Below are 22,753 nucleotides of genomic sequence, written 5' to 3'. Positions count from 1 at the left end.
CCCCTTTCACAGGGGAGAAAACTGATGCACGGGGACAGAAAGTGACTACCCAAGGCCACCCACCAGGAACGGAAGGAGCCAGGATTTGCACTCAGCTCTTCTCGCTCCAGGGTCTGTGCCGTGTCCATTGTTCTCGAAATTGAGATCGTCCAGTTCCAGTCTCCCATTTTGCAGCTGAAGAAAATGAGGGCAGGAGGCTACATTCTAGGAAAAGTATGGGCTTTGGAGTCCCAGCTCTGCTCTCACATCCTGTGTGCTTCAGGACATGACTTCCTCTTTGTGACTCAGTTTCTTCATCTAGAAAATGGGCTCAGAAACCCCTGAGTTGTGTGGGCACTGGGGAAAAGCACTGAATAGGGATGGGCTCCCTGGTCTCTCCTTCAAAGGGGTCAATGGTCAGCCTAGTGCCCACAGCAGGTTGATGTAGGGCAGGGCTAGAACCTGGGGCCACGAGCCCCAGGAGATGAGGGCTGAGGCCGCAGCAACTAAGGAGCAGAGACTGGTGGGCAGGGCCTTCCATCAGGGCTGGGAGGCCAGCTTGTGGCCAGGAAGGTGAGTCAAGGGAGGAAGGGGTCCCTCTGCACAAAGCTCACCTGCCAGCACCTGGCGGAGCTCTGACCAGCCCCCCAGGAGGAATGGCCAGCCCTGGGGTAGGTCAGGCCGCCCTGGAGCCAAATGCTGGCTTCCCCCACGCCAGCCGGGCATGCCCCTCTCCCAGGCTCAGCTTCCTCATTCATGACGCCCCATCCCCCAGGGCTGTCCAGAGACTCAGGCTGATCTGGACGAGACACTGGGGGCCGGGCTGCTGGGAGACCAGTCTGGAGACCCGGCCCTCCCTGCCCAGCAAGGCCAGACACCGGATGGACACACAGGCCTAGTGGACATCACGTGAGGCCAGACCTCTTCCTCTTCTCAGAGACCTGCCCCAGACTCCGCCCGCCTGTGGCCTGAGCTTCCCCACGCTCCAGGCCTTTCAACATCCTTACAACAGACCTCCCGGCCCACCAAGCCGTGCCTTACAAAACCTGCTTGGGGACCACAAATCTGAAAGCCGCTCTCTTACCGCGTGGGTGATGTGTGCGCACGTGTCCGTGCTCGCTCCTGAGGGAGGGCAGGCTCTGGATAATCTCTAGGGGTCCCCGGAGCCAGGAGACCCACATCTTAGCCCTCCATCAGCTCTGCCTCCCTGTGACCCTGGGCAAGTCACTCACCCTCTCCAGGCCTCGGTTTACCCCTCTGTAAGTCGGGGATATTATTTCCTGCCCCCTCTTCCTCATGGAGTTCTTAAAAGACTCAAGTGATATGACAAATTCCCAACAGCTATGAAAACAATTTGAAGTCATACAAATGTTAGCTTCCGGTTTTAAACATTTACCGAGCACCTCCTACAGGCAGGCACAAGGCGGGTACGTGTACACACGCTTCCTGGCGTGTTTCCTGCAAGTCCCATCCCATCAACCCTGATATATGGGCATCATGTCCCCTTTCTGCAAGTGAGGACACTGAGGCTCAGAGAATGATTTGCCTGAGGTCACATAGCTGGAAAGTGGTGGACCCAGGATTTGAACCCAAGGCTGTCTGAGAGTCAGCCACATGGAGTGAGAAGTCAGGATGATGGTGTTCTCTTTTCCAAGTCCCCCACGAGTGTTAAAATCCACCCTACAGCTTGAGAAATGGGCAACAAGGCCCCTGCCCCAGCTCCATCCAGGAGGCTGGCATCACCAGTTCTCACTGGGATGGACTGTGAGAGCTCAGAAATAATCTTGTTCTGGGACCTAATGTCCTGAGGGTAAAATGTGGTCTTTTGATTCCCAAATAGAGGGGGAGTAGGGGGCTGGGGACACTGGCCTCCTCACTGTTCCTCAAACCCTCCAGACACACTCCTGCCTCAAGGCCTTTGCACTTACTGTTCCCTCTATCTGGAATGCTTTTCCACCAGATCCCCACATAACTTGCTCCTGCACCTCCTTCAGGGCTTTGCTCAAAATGTCACCTTCTCAGTGAGGCCCTCTCTGACACCCTGACTAAAATTCCAATTCCTCCTACCCCAGCACCTCAGATTCCCCTCACTCTGCTTGATTTTTCTCCGCAGCATTTACCAGCATCTGACAAGCTGGGAGCTGTCTCTGTTTATTATGTACTGTCAGCCTCCACTAGAATATCAGCTCTCCGAGGGCAGAGATTTTCATTTATGTCTCCAGAGCCTGGCACAGTGCCTGGCACAGAGCAGCCGCTCTGTAAATATTTGAACAACTGAATAGAACGGACACCCAGAGAGGGACAGCCATGTGCCCCAGGCTACACAAGGAGCACACAGGCTGCATTTGTGCCCAGGCCTTCTGCCCCCAGCCCCCACCTTCTCTCCCCTCTTCACTGGCACGGAGTCGGCTTGGGTTGGCTAGAAGCAGGGCTGTGGGAGCCCGGCTCCAGAGGCAGGGGGGTCAGCAGTGAGTGGGAGAAGAATAGCCCCTGCCCTGGGGCCTGTGTAGGGGCAGCAGCAAGGGGGTGTGTACAGTGCATCCACCAGGAGGCCCTGGCTCCCCGCCTGACCGCCCCCATCCCAGATCCCGGGGGAGGACTCAGAATAGAACCCTCTTTGCTTTTTCGCCTCCTGATTTAGGGAACAGGGTCTCCCCGGAAATGTCAGCTGCTGCAGTGAGGGTGGCGGCTCCTGGCCCTTCCGGCAGCCTCCCTGGAGGACGGTTCTCCCCTCTCTCAGACGAGGTGCTGAGGGCAGAGGAGCCAGGGCACCATTTGCCCAAGCTTGCTGGGGCAAAGCCAGACCTCAAACCCTGCTCAGGCAAGTCAGACGTATGTACCTTCGCCAGCGCTGGGCCCCGTGCTGGATGCCGGGTCCAGGAGGTGAGGAAGGGACCTGCCTGTGGCTGCGGGAGAGAGCTGCCTGCTGGAGGTGGCAGGTGGGCATAGCTAGGAGCAGCGGCTGGTCAGCCAGCCCGCCTGGGCTGACATCCACGGGCCACCCTGTGCTCACAGGGGGCCTCAGGTGAGCTGCATAAGATCTCAGAACCTCACGGGGTTGTTGCAGGAGCCCAGTGTGCTAACACACAGGAAGCACTTACAGCAGACCAGCACCTAGTGAGCACTCAATAAATGTGAGCCGACACACCACCAACCTCACCATCGCCACCATCACCATCACCATTACCACCATCACTAACACCATTACCACCACCACCATCACCACCACCATCATCATCATCACCATCACAACCACCACCATCACCACTATCGCTACCATTACCTCCATCGCTACCATTACCACCATCACCATCACGATTACTACCACCACCATCACCACCATCACCACTACCATCATCATCACCATCACTACCACCACCATCACCACTATCGCTACCGTTACCTCCATTGCTACCATTACCACCATCACCATCACGATTACCACCACCACCATCACCACCATCACCACTACCATCATCATCACCATCACTACCACCACCATCATCATCATCACCATCACTACCATCACCATCACCACCATCGCTACCATTACCTCCATCGCTACCATTACCACCATCACCATCACCATTACCACTATTGCTACCACTACCACCATCACTACCACCATTACCACCACCACTATCACCACCACCACCACCACCACCATCATCATCACCATCACCACTATCACTACTATTACCTCCATCGCTACATTACCACCATCACCATCACCATTACCACCATTGCTACCACTGCCACCGCTACCACCACTACCATCACCACCATCACCATTACCACCACCACCATCATCATCACCATCACTACCATCACCACCATCACCATTACCACCATTGCTACCATTACCTCCATCGCTACCATTACCACCATCACCATCACCATTACCACCATTGCTACCACTACCACCATCACTACCACCATTACCACCACCACCATCACCACCACCACCACCACCACCATCATCATCACCATCACTACCATCACCATCACCACTATCACTACTATTACCTCCATCGCTACCATTACCACCATCACCATCACCATTACCACCATTGCTACCACTGCCACCATTACCACCACTACCATCACCACCATCACCATTACCACCACCACCATCATCATCACCATCACTACCATCACCACCATCACCATCACCATTACCACCATTGCTACCACTACCACCATCACTACCACCATTACCACCACTACCATCACCACTATCACCATTACCACCACCATCATCATCATCACCATCACTACCACCACCATCATCACCCTCACCATCACTACCATCACCACCATCACCACCATCGCTACCATTACCACCATTGCTACAATTACCACCATCACCATCACCATTACCACCATCACTACCACCATTACCACCACCATCATCATCACCATCACCATTACCACCACTACCACCATCATCACCACCACCACTATCACCATCACAACCACCATTACCATCACCACCATCACCATCATAGCCATGTCCTATAGCATCTGTCCCCCACGACGCATTCTGAGCTCTGCTGGGGCAGGAGCCACATCTGTGGGGCTCACCACTACACCCCAGAAAGCTTTCTCTAAGTTGTTGAATGAATAAACGAGTGAATGGATGAATGAATGATGAAGAGGAGAACAAAGCAGAGGATATCAGGAGGAAGAGGCGACTGTTAGATCCATTCCTTCAGCCCCCTAGCCCCCTCCACCTCATTTTTGTAGCTTCTGCTCCCATGTGGGCTGTTGTCCCCTAGAACCCAGAGCCTCCCTGGGCCTCAGACTCCAGTCTCTACTCCACACACTCGGGGGACCAGACTTGGCTCCCTAAATGCCTCTCTCCCCATGTTGCCCTGCTCTACAATACTCAATAGCCCCCACTGCCTGAGATCTGGCTTTCTGGGACCCCATTAAAGGACCACCCAGCCACATCTCCCCAGCCCCAGACCTCTCTTCAAGCCAGCTTCTCTTCCCCTCTTCCCACAGCTGTGTCCCTGCCCCACCTGGGCTTCCCAACATGGCCAGGAGCGAGCCCAAATGCCTCCACGTGGGGCTTGGGGCCCTCCGTGACCACCTGCTGACCCTGCCAGCCTCCTCTGGCTCTCTCAGCCCCAGGACTGGAGGAGTCTGCTTGCTGGGCGGGTCAGACAGCCCTCAACGGGACCCTAGCCATCACGCCAGCCCTCACGTCGGCCCCATAACAGCCGTGGTCCTCCATTTTGCAGAAGAGGAAACTAAGGCACAAAGAAGAGAATTAAAAGGCTGGAGGCATTCATCGAACAAATATTTGTCGAGTGCCTACTATGCACTGGGTGCTGGGAACACAGCAGTGAGCAGACAGCACACACCCCTGTCCTCACCAAGCCGGAGAAGAACATGCACAAATACAGCATCGGTCAGATGTTAATAAGGGCTCTGAAGCTAGAGTCAGGGGCTTGAGAGAGATGGGGGACAAAGGGCGTTTTGAACATGCAGTCAAGGAGGGCCTCACGGAGGAGATGAGGATTCAGCAGGGCCCAGCAAGGGCTGGGGGAACAGCCTGGAGGCCAGTGTGGCTGAAGGGCAGAGAGCAGGAGTCCAGAGGTGGAGAGAGGGGCCAGAGCTGGGCCTGGAGAGCCTTGGTGGCTTCTGCTTGGAGGATGACAGGGACCCACAAGGTTTTGAGCAGAGAAGGAACGTGGTCAGGTTCACATTTTAACACAGAGCTTTGGCGGTGGTGAGCAGAGGGAGGGAGCAGGAGGAAGGACAGTGAGAGCTACTGCTGGGGACGAGGTGACAAGAACGAGGTGACAAGAACAGGGTGGGACTGGCAATGGAAAAGGCCCTGCTCCCCACAGGCCCAGAGTTCCACTACCCTAGGAAAGGGGCACTTGGAGAACCAGACACGGGGGCGGCAGGGCTGGCCTGGGGACACTGGGTAGAAGCAGACCCTCGAGCTCGGCAAGCCTGGCGCAACAGGGACGGGGGTCCGGCTGCCTGAGCCGACCAGCTGGACGGCAAGTCAGGCCCAAGGCTGCCACCCGACCGCCAGCCGGGGGAGTACCTGGGACTCCAGCTCTGGGAGGGCAGAGATCAAGTGTGTCCTAGTCACCACCCCAGCCCACAGTAGGTGCTCAGTGAAGCTTTATGGACTGAACGAACAGGACCTGCACACCGCAGGTGCCGACCACTCTGCTGAACCAATCAGTGAGTGAGCTCGTTGCCCGCATCCCTGTACGGTTTGCTGGTGGTTTCTCAGGCTAGTCTGAGTTCCTTAAATTATTGCAACTGCTGCCAATCACAGAGCCTCACCGTGTGCCAGGCCCCAGGCTGAGTCTCTCACCTGTGTCCAACAACCCCACACAGCACGTTCTATTGCACCGCTCATTTTACAGAGGAGAAAACTAAGGCCCAGAGAGGTTAATTAATTTCCCCAAGGTCACTCAGCTACAAGCAGCACAGCCAGGATTTGAACCCAGGGCTGAGTTATTCTCAGCTACCCATTAATACCTCCCAAATTGGGATCTCACCAATGACACCGTCAACTCATTTGTAAATCCCCAGAGGGCGGGGACCTGTAGGTGGGGCCCCGGATGAACAACCCCAATGCTCCGTCACATCTGAGGCCTTGCCTTGGCTCCCCACCGCAGCCTGGAACCACCTTCCTGATGAGGAAACCAAGGCTGGGAGCCGGGAATACTTTCTAGAATGGTAGGGCTGAGAAGTGGCAGACAAGGGCCTCAAAACTCCATCTTCTGGGGCCTGGCCAAGGTCACCCTCCAAAGCCCCCCGACCCCTCCTGCCCCCACCGCCACCTCGTGTCCCAGCACAGGGGCAGGGGATTGAGTCCCCAGACCACAAGCCCTGGATGAGGCAGTGGGGCCCGGCCGATGACAGAAAACCCCTCCACGCCAGAGGCCTGTCTCAAGACCCGGGGCCACTGGGCTGCCCTGCGGGCTGACCTCTCACCTCTGCCTCTTGCCTAAGTGGGCAGAAGCCATGAAAACTGGGCTGCAGGAGCTGGAGGGGAGCTGAGCGTTTAAAACACACGCACAGTGTGCACAGCTACCCGTGCACGCTGGTCATCACGGTAACAATAGTAACAGCAACAACAGGAACGGCAGCCAGTGCTCCGGGAGCACTCCACTGTGGGCCCTGCACTCGGCTAGGCTTTAGGAGCCCTGATTCTCGCAACAGTCCAGTGAAGCAGGGACTATCATAACCCCCACTTTCTAAATGTAGAAACTGAGGCACAGAGAGGTTGAGTAAGTTGCCCGAGTCACACAGCGAGTATACGGCGGATTCAGAATTCAAACCCAGGCAGCCCAGCTCCCAGGCAAAGTACGTCAGGGAGGACGCACAAGAGACCAGATCCCTCTGGCAGGGGAACTGGGGTGGGGGGGGGCTGCTGTTTTGTTGTTGTTGCTTTGTCATGTGCGAGCGTGCGTGTGTGTGTGTGAAAACAAACCTCTCTGTGTGCCCTTTGTCCATAGTGCCCCTCCCGCCTCCTGGGAGGCCCTATCTCCTCCTCCCCCATTTCATGGCTCACCTCCTCCTAAGAGGCCTCCCTAGTTCCTTCCCAGCTTCTTGGGGCACTGTCTCCCCACCCTGACCCCCATCTGTGCCGCCTGGACCAGGCACTGGCCACCCGTCTCCTCACACGGCTGCCAGCAGCTGGCTGTGACCTGGTGTTGGGCCACGCCCTGTCTCATGCTGGTGGGCACAAGGCTCCCCACCTCAGCTGGGGTGCACCGCGCCGGCTGACCAGCTGGCTGGCTGGCTGGCTGTGGGCTCCACGCCACAACCCGGCCCCCTGAACCACAGAATCCCTCGGTGACCTCTGAGGGCCAATCCTACCAGTAGATCCTGTTTGCGCCTAAGAAGCGTGTCCCGGGGGTCAGCACACTCTGCCAGACAGACTCACACCCGTCTTCCCATCCTGGGAAGAGCCACTGTCCCCACCTGTGTCACACCACAGGGGATCCCAGGATCTGAGCCTTGCTGTCTGATGGGTGAATTAGGGAGCCGAGGACACGACACTTCTCTGACACTTCTCCAATGCACGGGCTCAAGTCCCTGCTCTGCCTCTTAGCAGCTGTGTGGCCTCAGGCTTGTTACTTAACCTCTCTGAGCCCCAATTTCCTCATCAGCAAGATGAGGATGATAACAGTAGCCATGTTCGGACACTCACACGGAGTCAGGTGCACAAAGCGTTTAGCAGGGCACCTGGCACTTTGTGAGCACTCGGCAAATACTAGCTATATCACGATTGTCATTGTTCTTGCTCAGTGGCAGGCGCCTACCGAGTACTTTATGTATCTCACATTATCCTCACAACCCTAAAAGGTAGTGGATATTACTATCCCGATTTTACAGATGTGGAGATGGAGGCTCAGAGAGGTTGAGATGTGCCCAAGGTTGCACAGCTTGTTTGTGAGGCAGGATTTGAACACAGGGCTCTCTACCCCAGGGAGCATGCCCACTCTTAGTCCCATAATGGGCAGCCTGGACTCTGTGAAGCCCATGGGCCCTCTTGCCCTCCTTCCCTGACAGCCAGCTTTTGACTGGACCCACAGGACTTCCACTTCCCACCTGCTTTGGCTCGGCTTCCGTCAGGCCTTCTCTCATCCAGATGCAGGGCATGGTGGTCTGCCAGTCCTGGAGGGCAGACCCAGCTGCCCACCCCTCCTCTTGGAAGGCCTCCCCTGCAGTTTCCTGCACACACTCTGCTTCATGCTCTTCTGCTTCTGTCCACCACCCTTCTATCCTGCTCTGCTCCAGCATCCCCGGGCCCGGCCCCAACTCCACATCCCCGGGTCTAACTGCCACCGCCACAACACAGGCGCAAGGGGAGAAAAGCTCCTGTTTCCTGTGCTGACCACTTGACATGGAGTCTCTCTGCACCTCCCCACAGCAACCCTGTGAGATGGGTAATACTCTTGGGCCCACTTTACAGAAGAGGAAACTGAGGTTCAGAGAGGGGCAGCAACTTGTTTCAAGGTCTTGCAGCTAGTGAGTAGCAGAGCTCAATTCAAACCTGGGGCCGGTCTGAGCTCCAAAGCCCAACTCAGCAGCCCTGTTCCACATGGCCTGGTCACAGCTTCTAGGGTTATTGATTGGATCACAGTCAAAATCCTAATTATAGCTCCCTTTTATTGAGGGCTTGACTATGTCCACACACTGGTATGGATGCTTCTGTGCTATGGAATATAGTGTACGGTATAGAATACAGCATAGAAGGGGGATATAAGTGAAGCCACAGCTATTATCACCCCATGTTACAGATGAGGAAACTGAGGCTCAGAGAGGAGAAGTGACTTGCCCAAGATTGCACAGCAGTAAATGGCAGAGCCTGGACCCAGCCCCTGCCTCCACACTCCCTACCCCTCTGCTGACCTGCAGGGGCCTCACATTCAACATAAAACCCTCTGCCCCCAGTCTGCTCCTGTCCCGGCCTCCAGATGTCCCAGACAGGCGCTGTCCCCCATGGAGCTTCCCAGCCTGAACTCTCTGAGCTGCCTCCCTACCGCTCTCCCCCTGTGCCCAGGCTTTCCTAACCTCCTTTCCTTTCCAAAGCCTCCTAACCACCCCTGGGGGGCTAAAAGCTGTCAGATTTTGGGATCTTCACACTGGGGAGGGGGAGGTCCTCTGAGGGACCCTGAGGTGGAGCAGCAGCCCCTACTCTGTGGCCTGCCTGTCAGGCTTGGTTTTATGTCACCTTCCCCCCAGGGTGTGGGTTTTCACTCTCCTATAGACAAGGGGTCAGGGGATCAGAGCAGGCAAGCCATTTGCCCAGAACCAGAAGCCGGTGGCAGAGCTGGGGTCCAAATGCAGGTCTGCTGTTGGCCACGTGACTCTTGGCCTCCCCTAGGGTTGTCCTATCCAGGAGAGCCCCTGTGGCCTGGGCAGACCCCTCCACATCCCCACGAAAATGACCGTCCCGCTATTGCAGGATTTTACACGATTCTCTCCTTGGTTTTCCCAACAACCCTGTGGGGGCGAGACAACCGTCAGACCCATCTTTCAGATGAAGAAACTGAAGCACCAAGTGGTTACTTTGCCGGGTGCCCAGCAGAGGCTGAGCCTTGGTTTGCTAACCTGTAGAATGGGGTCATAATGGCCTCCCAGGGCGGCTGAGGACTATGGAAGACTGTGGAAGCCAGGGGCTTTCAGAGACACACCCTCAGGATGCTCGCAGACAAGGCCCGAGGCCTGCATGCGTCTTTCTCGACCTGCCAGCATCCAGTCAGGGCCTGGCCTGCCAAGGGAAGGGCCCCATGTCTCCCTGAACATTTCCTCAGCCCCAGGATGCCGAGAAAACGATGAGTCATCCACCCAAGCTTAGGCCTCCCAGGAGCCTGCGCCGGGTCCCAGCCGGGGCGGGGAAGGTTCCTCGCTGGGAAGGGGCCCCGTGGACACAGTGACTCCCGAGCTGGCCCCACTGAGCCCTGAGTCACCACGTCTCCTGCATGGCCTCCCACTGCCACATGCCACCAGCCTTGAGGACGGCTCTCAGATTCCGCCCACTGGACCCTGCCCCTGGGCCTTCACTCCAGATCTACGCGCCTGCCTACATTCCTGGTTTCCTAAAGGCCCCTCTTTCCACCCAAGAATACTAGGTCAACCATGGCCTTTGAGCCTCCCTCGCCCCCCCTCCCATGTCATCCGGTCCCTGCCACTCAACCTCTTGTCCTGTGAGGGAACCAGCCCCTCCTCTTCATCCCGGGCGGGTCCTCTATCTCCACACCCCACTCTTTCCCAGCTCCTATTCTCCCTTCTCCGGAACACATCTCCCTCTCGCCACGGCGTTCCGCAGTTTCCTTCTAAAATCCAAATCTCACCTTATCTCCCCTCTACTTAAAAACCCTCCTGCAAACTCCTTGTTTTCCTAATGGTGACGCACTAGCTCCTGTGAGTGGCTTTCCAGATCCTTCTCTTCCACCTGCCCCGACCAATTTCACCAGCTCACCCCCTCAGGACCCCAGAGTGGTCCTCAAGCTGATTTGACCATTTACCCAGCCCCACTCCGTTTGAAATGTTCTGCAGAACACGCTTCTCTGGGAAAGTGGCCCCATCGCCATTGTGACAGCCCGTGCTAACCCAGCCCAAGCCGTTGCTCACATTCCCACCCCCGGGAATGAGCGTCCCTGTGTTCTGCTCTGGCTGAAAAATTTGTTTTGGCCCTCAAGGCCCAACTCAAATGTCACCTCCCTGAGGACTCCACGGACACCTCAAGCAGGAAGATGGGTCTGGGCCTCGGGGCTCCTGAGGCCCCGTGAGTGCAGAACTGGATGGGCAGTTCTCAGACTCTCGCTCTGAGGCATCTGCTGGCCCCACAGTGGGAAGACCCTTAGGGACAGAGGCTATTCCAGGCCCTGGGGATACAGCAGTGAACAAAACAGACTGGTCTGCCCTGGCAGAGCTCACAGCCTTGTGGGGAGACAGATACTAAATATATAAACTAGTAAAATATATGTACAATGTCAGGGGGTGATAAGGGCTATAGAGACAAATAAAGAAGGAAAGAAAGCGGGGCACGAGAGGGTCCAAGGGACCTAAGGTGGTCCTGACTGGGTGATCAGGGAGGGCCTCTCAGAGGAGGTGACATTTGCACAAAGACTCGAAAGAGAAGGGGAGCCAGTCATGTAGAGATCTGGGGGAAGAGTATTCCAGGCTGGGGAACAGCCAGCGCAAGGGCCCTGGGGCAGGATTGTGTTTGGTGGTTTTTGGAATAGCAAAGAGGCCAGTATAGCTGAGACTGAATGAGCAAGAGCAGAGTGGAGGGAGGTGAGGGCAGTAGGCAGCCGGAGCCGATTGTGCAGAGCCTTGTAGGCTTCAGGAAAGATTCCGGCTCTTGCTTTGAGTGAGACAGGAGTCGTGGAGGGTTCTGAGCAGAGGAGGGAGAGAATCTGACTTGCTTTTTGCAAGTTCTGGCTGTGTGAGCCAGAGGGGATTCCAGGGTGGCCGGAGTGGACACAGGGAGCCCAGCGGGGGGCTGATGCATCTCTGGGCTTGGACGAGGCTGAGGCAGTGGAGGTGGTGAGAAGAGAAAATCTGAGAGGTATTTTGAAGGTAGAATCAACAGGATTTGAAACGGGTTGGATGGGGAGGAATGGGCGACAGGAAAATGGAGGCAAAAATGATGCCCAGGTGTGGCCTGAGCAACAGGACAGAACTGCTGTGACTGGGAGGACAGTGGAAGGAGCACAGGAGGGAGCGAGTGGATGAATGAATGACCGCAGGCTTTGGGACCAGGCAACTTGCACTCAGCTCTGGTGCTCTGTGGGAATTTGGGCGAGCTCCCACCACTTTCAGCCTTAGTTTCCCCATCTGCAGCTGAGAAGCCCCACGTCCCAGGGTGGCCAAGAGGACTGGACGCTGAGGGAGTCGATGACCTTGCAGGGAGAGGACAGGCCCAGCCCCCCAACTGCTCTGTCCCACCCTTGCAGCCTGCCAGGAAGGGGGTGGCAAGGGAGGGGGGTGGCATCTGTCTCCCGCCAAGCTGGGTCTGGGCAGGTGGCAGGGCTGCCTGAGCTCTGGGAAGCTTTTGTGGAGCACCCTCAGATGAGGGGGCACCATGAGCCTGGAGTGGGGAGGTGGGGAGAGCTGGGCACTGTGCACCCGTGCCTCCACACCCCGGGGCTTAGAGGGACAGCCAGCCATGGAACCCAAGCCCTGCCACTTGCTCACTGTGGGATTTGGGGAGGTTCCCTGGCCTCTCTGATGTGAAGTTCTCATCTACCTCATAGAACCCAGTGGCAATTAAATGAAATAAAGAGTCTGGCACATGGCAGAGGCTTGAAAACATGGGGGGCGTGCTCAGACCCCTGCTCGAGGGAAGCCATTCACCAGCCCCACTGTGTTCTCTGTAAGATCCTGGAGCCAGAACTTAGGTTCCTGGCCAGGGACTGGGGTGGGCTGGGGGTGGGGGCAGTGGGGAGAGGCCTCCGGGAGGCTCGTCCTTCTATCTTTCTCCCTGGAGAGTGCCTACAGGCCTTGGTGAAGCCCCCACCCTCACCCCTCCAGCACCCTTCCCTGACCTCTGGAATCTGGCACCCCCAGCACCAGGAAGGAATTCAGAGGCAGCAGTGACCACAGGAGCCTTCCCTGTGCAATGACTAGGGAAACTGAGGCTCAGAGCAAGGTAGGAACCAGCCAGGCAGAGAGAGACCTGAGCCTTCACGTCCGCAGTTGTGTGCACTCGTGCCACACCTACGCCCCTCACCAAGACTCTCCTGGTGTTCTGTGCACCGGAGACACAAAAATGACTCAGACACAATCTCTAGGGAACTCATTGCTGCTGCCCACCTACTATGTGCCAGGGACTTGGCTGGTGCTTTATTTCCACTGTCTCATTTAATATCCATGATATCTTTCACCACCATCCCATTTTCCGGGTGAGAAAACAGGCTCAGCGAGATCGCATAGCAGCTAATACTTCCTAAGACTTACTACACTCTTCAGGCTTCACATGCGTTATGCATTAATCACCATACCAGTCCTAGGAGGGAGACAGGTCATCAGCTCCATTTTACAGATGAGAAAAATAAGGCCAAACTGGTGAAAGGGCAGAGCTGGGGTTTGAACCCAGTGCCCTGTGCTTGAACTCCCAGGCCCGTCCCCTCCCCCTACATGAGGGTAGGCCAGGAGCAGCAAGTGGACTCAGGAGTCCTTGTTCTAATAAGCTGCCAGCCTCGGCGGGCCCTCACCTGGCTTCCTTCTGCTCCCTCTCCTCCTTTGGGGTCCAGGGTCCAGGTGTGGCTTTGACACAAAGAGTGACCTCCTCAAATGACAGCAGAGGCTTTTCCAGTTTGCCAAGCCTCCTGGAAGTGGGGCTTTGGAGCCCATTTTCCAGACAAGGAAACTGCAACTCGGAGAGGTCAGGCAGGGTACTAGCCTGAGGTGACATGGCAGGGAAGTGGCTGAGTTGGGCTCCCATCCGTTCTGGTCCCCTCGCTTCAAGTTCAGAGCCCTCTTTCCCAGAAGGACCCACTCTGCCCCTCCGTGGTGCTTGGCACTGGGCTCAGTAAGTGCCACCATGGCAAAGGTCCCAAGCTTTGTCCTGCTGCGCTTATAGGGCAGGGAGTCCGGGAGGAAGAGCAAGGCTGGAAACAGGGAGGCACCTTGGCCACTGTCATAGGGACAGGGACATGGTACCACGCCTTATGTCCATTCCCTCCCTCACACTTGGCCTCAGCAGCTGCTGAGACCCCACAGGCAGCAGGGGCCAGGGCAGCAGCTCGGGTTGACTCAGTTATGAGGAAGGACATCGCTGTCGGCACCGCCCTGCCAGACTGACGGCGTTTTTTCAACGGGATCCCGAACATGTGCGTATGCACACACAGTCACACTTGTGGTCCGCCAATGCCCACACCCCAGGTGCTTGCACATCTGCCAACACAGACGCTCACACTCACACACATACACAAGCATGCAGTCTCCCCTCCACTTATACACACACACACACACACTCACACACACACTGCCCTGCGCACACAAGCACCCCCAGCCTGCAATGCACATTCATGCCCGCACAGTCACACTTCTGCACACACACACATGCACACAGCCTCCATGTGCACACACATGGTCTGCCCCACGAGCCCACGCGCATGTGCATAGTACTCAATCAATCCCACAGCCTCCGAGGTAAGAGCTGACTTGGAGAAGCCCAGGTTTGCCTGAGGCTGGGTCAGGCCCCTGACCTTTGTCCCTGGGCAGCCCCAGCCATAGGCTCCCTACTCCCCAGTCTTCCCAGTAGCATTTTTAGAGTCCCAGATGGGCCTCCTGACTCCCACACACTGGGGGACGGGAGGGCAGCCTGTAGAGGCCACGGAGGAGAGGATGTTCATGTCAGGTCTCAGCCAAGGAGGAAGGGGGCAGGCTATCCCTACCCCCCAGCAGAGAGTGAGGGGTGGCCCTGGGAAGGCAGAGCCTGATCCTCCAGGATCACAGCCCCCTCGAGTCCCTGAGACCACATTCACCCGAATCACCGAGGCTTAATCAACAAAATAGCCCACTTCTGCCACTTACGAGAGCTCTAAATGGGGCCTGTGCCAGACATCACTGTCAGCCTTCTCTGTGAAAGTCCCCCAGGACCCAAGACAACAGAGGCCTCCTCCCTTCTCCTCACCCCATACGTGTCCTAGTGAGCCCGAAGAAGGTCCCCAGACACCTTACACGGAGCCAATCCTGCCTCAAGCACCAGCCAGCGATTACAGATATCTTGACCAGGGGGATGCTTCTAAACTAATTCAGACTAAGGTGCAATGGACTGAAAGCTTGTCATAAAAGACCTATGCTTTCAAACTGGGTCAGAATGGAGGTGTGTACAGGCAGTCACCAAGCTCAGGGCTGCCCCTCAGCGGGCAGCCTCAGGGAAGTTCTGAACCTCCCTAAGCCTCAGTTTACTCATCTGAAGGATAACAGTAATAACAGCACTGACCTCTGGGCTGCTGTGAGGATTCGACAAATTAATGTGTATCGGCGCCTCGGCACAGTGACAGGCACACAGTAGGGTGACCCACTGTGGTGACGATTTGGAGAAAAGCAAGAAATATCGAGGTACTCAACTGAAGGTCACAGCATATATTACACTGTGCTAAGTCAGAGGCCATTTCCCGCCCAGACCAGTGGCCGCAGGTGCCAAAGGTTTGCACAAAAGCTCTGGGGAGACTGGAGACTGTGAAAATGCTCTCTGCTAAATGAACGTTGTCTGCAAACTGGGAAAAGACCACCATTAGTCAATTTGGCCAGCGGAACACCTGGGGTCCAGCTCGCAAAAGCCTGGTGTTGAGAGTGGAGTTTGGCAATCTGGCACTTCCCCTGAGGGAATGGGGTGCTAACGGGGGGATCCTGGCACGGGGTGGGCCAACGGAGAAGCCACAGTGGAGCAGGGGGATCTGTGTTCCAGTCCTGGCTCCCCACCAATGGAAACTTCCTCTCTGGAGGCCTCAGTTTTCCCATCTGGAAGATGGTAGAGTTGGGCTGAGAACAGCTATCTCCAAGGCGCCTTGGGGCTCTCTGGTCCCAGGAGAGGCCCAGAGATGGCCCCAGGCTTGCCCCAAACATAACCTGCGACCCTTGTAGGCCGCAGGGACAGCCCCACTCTGAGAGACCAGAGGAAAAGGAAAGGGGTTGGTTCACTTTTCGGCCAATGCTGGAACGGAATCGGAGGGTCTTGTCTCCAAGGGGTTCGCTTCCCCCTGCTTGGCAGCCCTCGGAGGCCAGAGCAGGCCAAATGCAAGAAATAATACATCCTAACCAGGCTTTGCCCAGTCAGGAGGCCCTGGCTGGCTCTTGTCATAAAAAGATCTTATCCCCATGAGCGCCTGTGCCCGCTGGTGGCGGACTCCGCCCTCCTCCCTCAGCCCTCAGCCCTCCGCCTCCACTTCTATTTCCTGTGACAACCTGCAAACTGAAGACCAACTTGCCTCCCCCCAGCGCCCAGGCTGGCTCCTGCCCGACCCCCGCCCCGCCCCGCCCTCCACCCAGGCCCCAGCTGCAGGAGGCCCTGGCAGAGTGTAATTCCCCTCGCCCTCCTCTCCGCCCTGGGCCCGTCCGGACAGATTAAGCCTTTGTCACACACACCCAGAAAAGCTCAGGGCCAGATGGGACGGGACAAGTGGTGTCAGATCATCGACCCGCGGCCGGCCAGGACCTGGGAAGGGCCCCGACCACAGCCCCGCATATGGCTGTGGGAGGAGGAAAGGGGGCCCAGAGAGGGGCCAGCCGGAGAGCAACATGGAACCATGAGAAATGACACACCACGGCCACCCTTGGGACCTGAGCCCACGCGGGGACCTTTGTTCGGCTGCTGGATGACCCAACTCCCACAGACCCTCTTCCCCAAAGTCGTTCTGCCTGCCTGCCTTCCCTTGGAGCCTCCATGGGCTTCCAGATCATATCCTCAGCTATGCCCACCTCCCCTAACAGCTGGGTGCCCCAAGGAGCAGGCACAGAGTCCCACCCACCCCAATGCCCCAGCGTCTCCACAAAGCATGTGGGTGCTAAATAAATGCGTCGGACAAAGGTTTATGGCCCAATGACCTTCACGAAAACCCACCCAGGACAAAACTATGGGATCTCTCCCAACTGCCACCAGACGCAAAGATAACTTTAATTGTGTGCATGTGTGTGTGTCTGTGTGTGTCTGTGTGTGTGTAGGCCAGTAAAGGTAGGGGACGTGCTTTGCACCTTTCAAAGGAGGTCCCATTCAGCCCCTCCCAGGAAGATGCCACGGCTGCCCCAGAATTCCCAGCAGGAATTGTTCCTCTTAGATCAGTGAAAGGAAAATGGAAATGTAAAAATAATAACTGAGTCCCAGGAATGTGTGTGCAGATGGGGGTGGCAGGACTAGGGGCATCTCCCGCGGCTGGCTCCGGTTGGCTGGGCGAGTGGCAGGTAACTAACGGGCTCTCTGGGGACCAGCAGGCCAGGCAGGCGGGTGTGGGGAGCTCGAGGGGCGGGCTGTCGCAGGAGGGCACGTCTGTTGTGTTTGTTGTCCTCCTGGCAGCCTGGGCAGGGAGGCCTGGGTCCCCCTTCTCTGCCTCCCAGGCAGGTGGTCCCTTGGGAAGGGCTTATTATTAGCCTGAGAGCCAGGGTGGAGGCTGGTGAGGCCCCTGCTGACAGGCAAGGCAGGTCAGCATGGGCCTCAGGAAAGGTCTGAAGAACCCGGCTGGGCTGGCAGGACCTGGAGCCCAGGCCGGGCACCCATTCTGCATGTGGCCTGGATGGACGTGTGCGCTTGCTCCGCCCTGACAGCTGTGTGGCTCAGGGGAAGGGGGACTGCCCCATGATGCCCACCCCTGGGGGATAAATCAACCCACACAGATAACCAGTAAACCAGCTGCCATGTCTGAGGGTCACCTGCCCCCGAACTCCAGGAATGGGTGGAGTGGGGGCTCCCATCTCAGTCTAAGAAGGTGGTTGGGTCAAGACCCCCAGCTCCCTGGGGAGGGACAACCAGGATGGGGTGGGAGTGGGGGGTACTAACTGACCTGGGAAGCCTGGATGGCTGAGAGCACTGACCTGGGGTAAGGGGCACAAACCCAGCCAAACATCTGGTGGGTCACTGACCTCGAAAAACCACACTTCCACCGCGGACACTAGTCCAAGATGGGGGAGAACCGAACAAGGTCCCGGACTGGCAAGGTGGGGAGGGCACACCTAGGCAGGGGAGAGGCAATGACCCGTACTCCCCGTGTGGGAAAGTGGGCACTGATTTAGGCTGGGGGAGGGGTCCCTGACTCGATCGGGGGAGGGGACAATGACCCAGGCTCCCGGGGTTCGGAGGAGAGCACTGATCGAGGCGCGGGTGGAACCCTGCCCCGGCGCCCCCTCCGGGAATGCGGCCCCAGCGCGCCCCTCCGCCCGGCCCCCTGCTTCGGTCCGGCCGGAGGCGGCAGCGGCGCAGATGGGCTGCTGGCGGCCGCAGCGGCAGCGGCGCGGTTATCAGCGCTCCTCGCAGATGGGCCGCCCGCCCTCCGCGCTCGCGGCTCCCCACTCCCCGCGGCCTGCAGCCCCGTCCCCTGGGCGCGGGGGGAGGCGCCTCCGGATCCGCTCCCTGGCTCCCGCCTCCCTCCCCGGCGGCCCCCTCACCCCGCGGGCCGGGCCCGGGCGGCCGCCGGAGGGGGAGGGGGAGGGGACAAGTGCACTTTTCGTAACGACCGAATCAATTGTGTGTGAAGAGCCCGCTCCGGCCGGGGACGGGGCTGAGCGCGGGGCGGGCGGGCCGGACGGGGGAGGAGCACGGAGGGGGGAGCGGGGGAGCGAGGGAGGGAGGGAGGCCGGCGCGGGGCGGCCCCGCTCGCTCGCTCGGGCCGGGCGAGGCCGGGGAGGGAGCGAGGGGGGCAGGGAGAGACGCCGGCCCGGCCCGGCCGGGCCGGGGGCTGAACGCACTAATGGAGGGTCTCTGCGACGGAAAGTTCAAAGCTCAGCAGCGCCCCGGGAGCAGCCGCCCCCCCAGCCCCCACCCGCTGCAGAACAATGAGGTCCCGGCGGGGGAGCCGCGGGGCCCGCGCCGCACGCCCTCTCCAGGGCGCCCCGGGCCGGAGGGGACGCCCTCGCCCGGCCGCCCGCCTCCTCCCTCTCGGCGGCTGCGGTTCCCCGCCCCCTCCCCCACGCCACCCCGCCCGGACCGCGCCGGCCCCGGGGACGGGGGCGGGGAGGGGATGGATAGGTCAGGCCGCCCCCGTCCCGGGGCGGGGGGAGCTAGGGGCCAGGGGGGCGGAGGGGGCGCCCCACCCACCCGCGGGAGGCTGCTCCTGCGCCAGGCTGCGGCTCCGGCTGCCCCTCCCCGGGCCAGCCCCGGGTGGGGTCGGGGAGACAGTGCCCGGGCGGGCCCCCTCCCCTGGCGCTGGGAAGCCCAGTGGACTCCCCGTCCCGTGGCTGCCCCTGCCCCCCCTCCCGCGGCACCACCCTCCACACAGACACACACACCGCCCAGCCGGCCCGGGGGCGGGAGCGCGAGGCGCCCGGGACAGGCAGCCCCGGGGCGGGCGGGGTGGGGGGGAGGCTCAGGCTTCGGAGCAGCCGCCTGCTGGCTGGGGGAGGGGACGGGAGGACGGAACATGCTGGGGTGAGCAGCCCGGGACAGCCCGCCCGGCACGACCACGGCCCGGGCAGCGGCGCAGAGGGGGGCAGGGACGCCCCAAACCCGGAGCGCTGCCCGGGCGGGCCGGGGCGGGCGGGTGAGCAGAGACGCGTGCGCCTCGGGCGGGCCAGACCCACGGACAACCTCAGGGACACACGTTCGGACACACATCCACACCCCCACCCCGCCCCCGCCCGCCCCGAGCCCCGCGGCGGGACCGGCCCGCGGCCGCCGCGCGCGCACTCACCGAGCCCGTCTTGACCGGCACATACACCACTTGGCCCATCTTGGGTTCCCGGCCGCTGCCCAGGCGGAAGCCCTTGGAGCGCACCCAGAACTGGAACTTGCCTTTCTCGCCGGCCGCCGGGCCGCTGCCCGCGCCGGTCCCGCCGCCGCCCTGCAGGACCTCGGCGATCCGCTGGTATTTGCTGCGTGTCACCGTCTTGGTTTTGGCCGAGTCGCCGTAGGTGCGCAGGCACCAGTCCCGGAACTGGCGGCCCAGCTCCGAGTCCCCGGGGCTGCGCTCGCGCTCCCAGCCCCCGCGCAGCAGCAGCGTCGGCTTCGGCATCCTCCCGCCGCGCCCGGCGCCCTCGGGGGCGGGCCGGCCGCCGGGCCGCCCGGTGCCGGGACTGGGCTGGGCTGGGCCGGGCCGGGGCGCGCCGCGGCCCGGGCTGTCCCACGGTGTGGCTCCGGCGCGGCTGCTTGATGGGCACGGGCGGCGGCCGGACGCGCGGGGCTGCGGCGCGCTCTGTCCTGCTCGGGCGGCGGCGGCGGCGGCGTTGGCGGCGGCGGCTCCGGCTCGCCTCCTGCTCCGCCTCCTCCTCCCCCCGGCCGGGATGCAGGAGCGATGGAGGCAGCTCCGGGCCCGGAGGTGCAGAGGGGGCGGGCCGCCCCGCGGGCGGCCGGGGGAGGCGGGAGGCGGGGAGCGGCCCCGGGCGCGGGGAGCGAGACCGAGCCTGGGCGCGGGCGACGGCGGCGGCTGTCAGCTCGCGCGGCTCATCCTGCTCCTGCTCAGGCTCCCGCTGCCACTGCTCTTCCTCCTCCTCCTCCTCCCGCGCCCGCCTCCACCACGCCGCGGGATCCCACCTGTTAGAGCGTCGCAGCCTTCGCCGCCGCCCCCCCCTCCCGCGCCCGCCCGCAGGGCCCAGCCCCCGCCCCGGCCCGGCCCCTGGGAGCGCGGGGGCCGCCGCGCCCGCAGACGCCGGACGGGCAGGAGCCGCAGGCGCACAGTGCCCAGCCCAGGGACCGAGTTCCCTCTGGCCGGGCCTGGCCCCCAGCCTCGCAGGCCGCGCTCCGCCGGGACTCGGCTGTCTCGCAGGGAGCAAGGCGCAGACCCACCCGGCCACAAGCGTCCCTGACTCCCCGGCAGCCCCGCCCGTTTTTAGCCCGGTGCAGGCAGTACAGGGCAGGGCCCCTTCCCTCCGGCAACTGGCCTGACCTCTCCGGTGCGGGCCCGGTGCCAGAAGAGCAGTGTTCCCCTGGGGAACCCCAAACCGCCATCCTCCGGGGCCCCCAAACTTCCTCCACTCTTGCCTCACCCCGAATTCCCCGAAGTTTGGCCGGCCTTGCTTCTGCCAGCCCCACTGCTCTGGGACAGCCCCAGGCCCCAGGGAAGTCGCCAACGGTGGCCTGTGGCCTCACTCAGGCCAACCCCACCAAGGCATCAGGCCACGCTCAACACACCCACAAATTCATCCCCAGATGCCCTGCCTTCGTGGGTGCACCTTGGCCTAGAATCTCTGCTAGTAAACTCAGGTGGCCCTGCCATCTCCCTCCTCCCTGGACAGGACTGACCTTGGGTAGAGCCGGCCCCCTCCCCCTTCATGAAATTACTCACATAAATAAAGGCACAGGCCAGTTCCCCAGGATTTTATGCCCTCCTTTCTTAACAGGTCCTGAGGCATTGCTGTGCTCCTCTCCCTCTTGTTCCCTAGGGTCTGTCCCCAACACCCCCAGGCTGCTCCTGCAGGCAAGTCACCACCCACGCCTGAGGCCCAGATTTTGGCCAGTGCAGGACCATTTCCTGCCCAGAAACTACTGGCTACCCCCCTCCCAAGGTCTCCCACCCTCATACCACCGTGCACCATGTCCTGGCAACTCCAAGAGGCAGAGGGGACTGGCCCATTTAACAGATGAAGGCCTGCGGCTTGGAGACGTGGGCTGACCTGCTCAAGGTCATGTAGGGAGGAGGGGAGGACTTCAGCTGAGGTCTGTCTAGCTCCTGCTACCACATCACACTGGAAGTCTCCCCTTGCCTTGCCTGGGATGGATCCCCACACTGTGTGTGCCAGGCTCCCCCAGCAGACAGGGAGCTCCAGATGCTCGGGGACCACATCTGACTCATCCCTACATCCCGGCCCTAGCACAGCACCTGGCACACAGTAGGTGCCAACAAATGCTGAAAGAACCCAAGAGGTCTTCCAAGTCCCAACCTCTCTCTGCATTTCACATAAGAGATTTATTTTTAGATAATTTACATTTCCGTGTTACTTTATATACACCAACAACTCCGCAGTCATTTTTCCTCTTTATCTTCCTAAGAGCTCTTTTCAGTTCCACGCTGGCATGCCCATTTTTCAGAGATGATCACTGGGGCTCAGAGAGGACAAGGCACTACTCAAAGGCCGCCCAGCCCCAGGGGTGCAGGAGCTTCTGCATGATTTGGAAGCCCATGTCCTGACTTTTCCAATACTCCCCTTGCCACTTACCCCCACAGCTGACCCCCTTCCTGAGAACAGAGGTGCTCTCTCCCAGTCATGCTAATGATCACTTGCAGCAAGGGTGCCCTGGTGCCTAGGTGGTGGGGCCTCTGTTTGACCCCGGGTCTATATGTCCAGTTCCAAGACTCGCTTCAATAACCACTAAGCCAGACCACCTCTCCATGCAATCTGGGTCTTTGCCTGCCTTTCAGAACCTAAAAACCTGACTGTCAATCTTGGGCTGAGTTCTAGTGCGGCAGAAGGTGTAGTATAGTAGTGAAAAGAACATAGGCTTTGGGTAGAGTCAAACAGACTTGAGATTGAATCCTAACCACCATTTGCCATGGCATTCTTCATGCCCACAGGTCCCAGGTGGCTGCTTCCCAAGGGAATGAACCCATCAGTCCACTTTTGCTGGGTGACCTCAGGCAGGTCACTGAACCCCAACTTCATCATCTGTATAACGGACAGACTGTCATGG

The 22,753-nt window shown here is 59.6% G+C and overlaps 1 protein-coding gene across 1 annotated transcript in view; it reads right to left on the bottom strand.

The window, feature by feature from the left end:
• The window catches only part of NOL4L (nucleolar protein 4 like), a 128,008-nt gene extending 107,537 nt beyond the window's left edge, over positions 1 to 20,471 (bottom strand). Inside the window, exon 1 of the mRNA XM_004442479.3 lies at positions 19,821 to 20,471. Within this exon, the coding sequence (XP_004442536.1) occupies positions 19,821 to 20,141 (321 nt within the window). The 5' untranslated portion in view covers positions 20,142 to 20,471. The remainder of the gene's footprint in view (positions 1 to 19,820) is intronic.
• Positions 20,472 to 22,753: the final 2,282 nt, after the last annotated feature.

This window comes from Ceratotherium simum, chromosome 21 (assembly GCF_057802395.1).
Source record: "Ceratotherium simum simum isolate JZ-2026a chromosome 21, ASM5780239v1, whole genome shotgun sequence".
NCBI lineage: Eukaryota > Metazoa > Chordata > Mammalia > Perissodactyla > Rhinocerotidae > Ceratotherium > Ceratotherium simum.
Note: the sequence above shows the minus strand (reverse complement) of the source record. Positions and strands in the feature narration are given on the sequence as shown.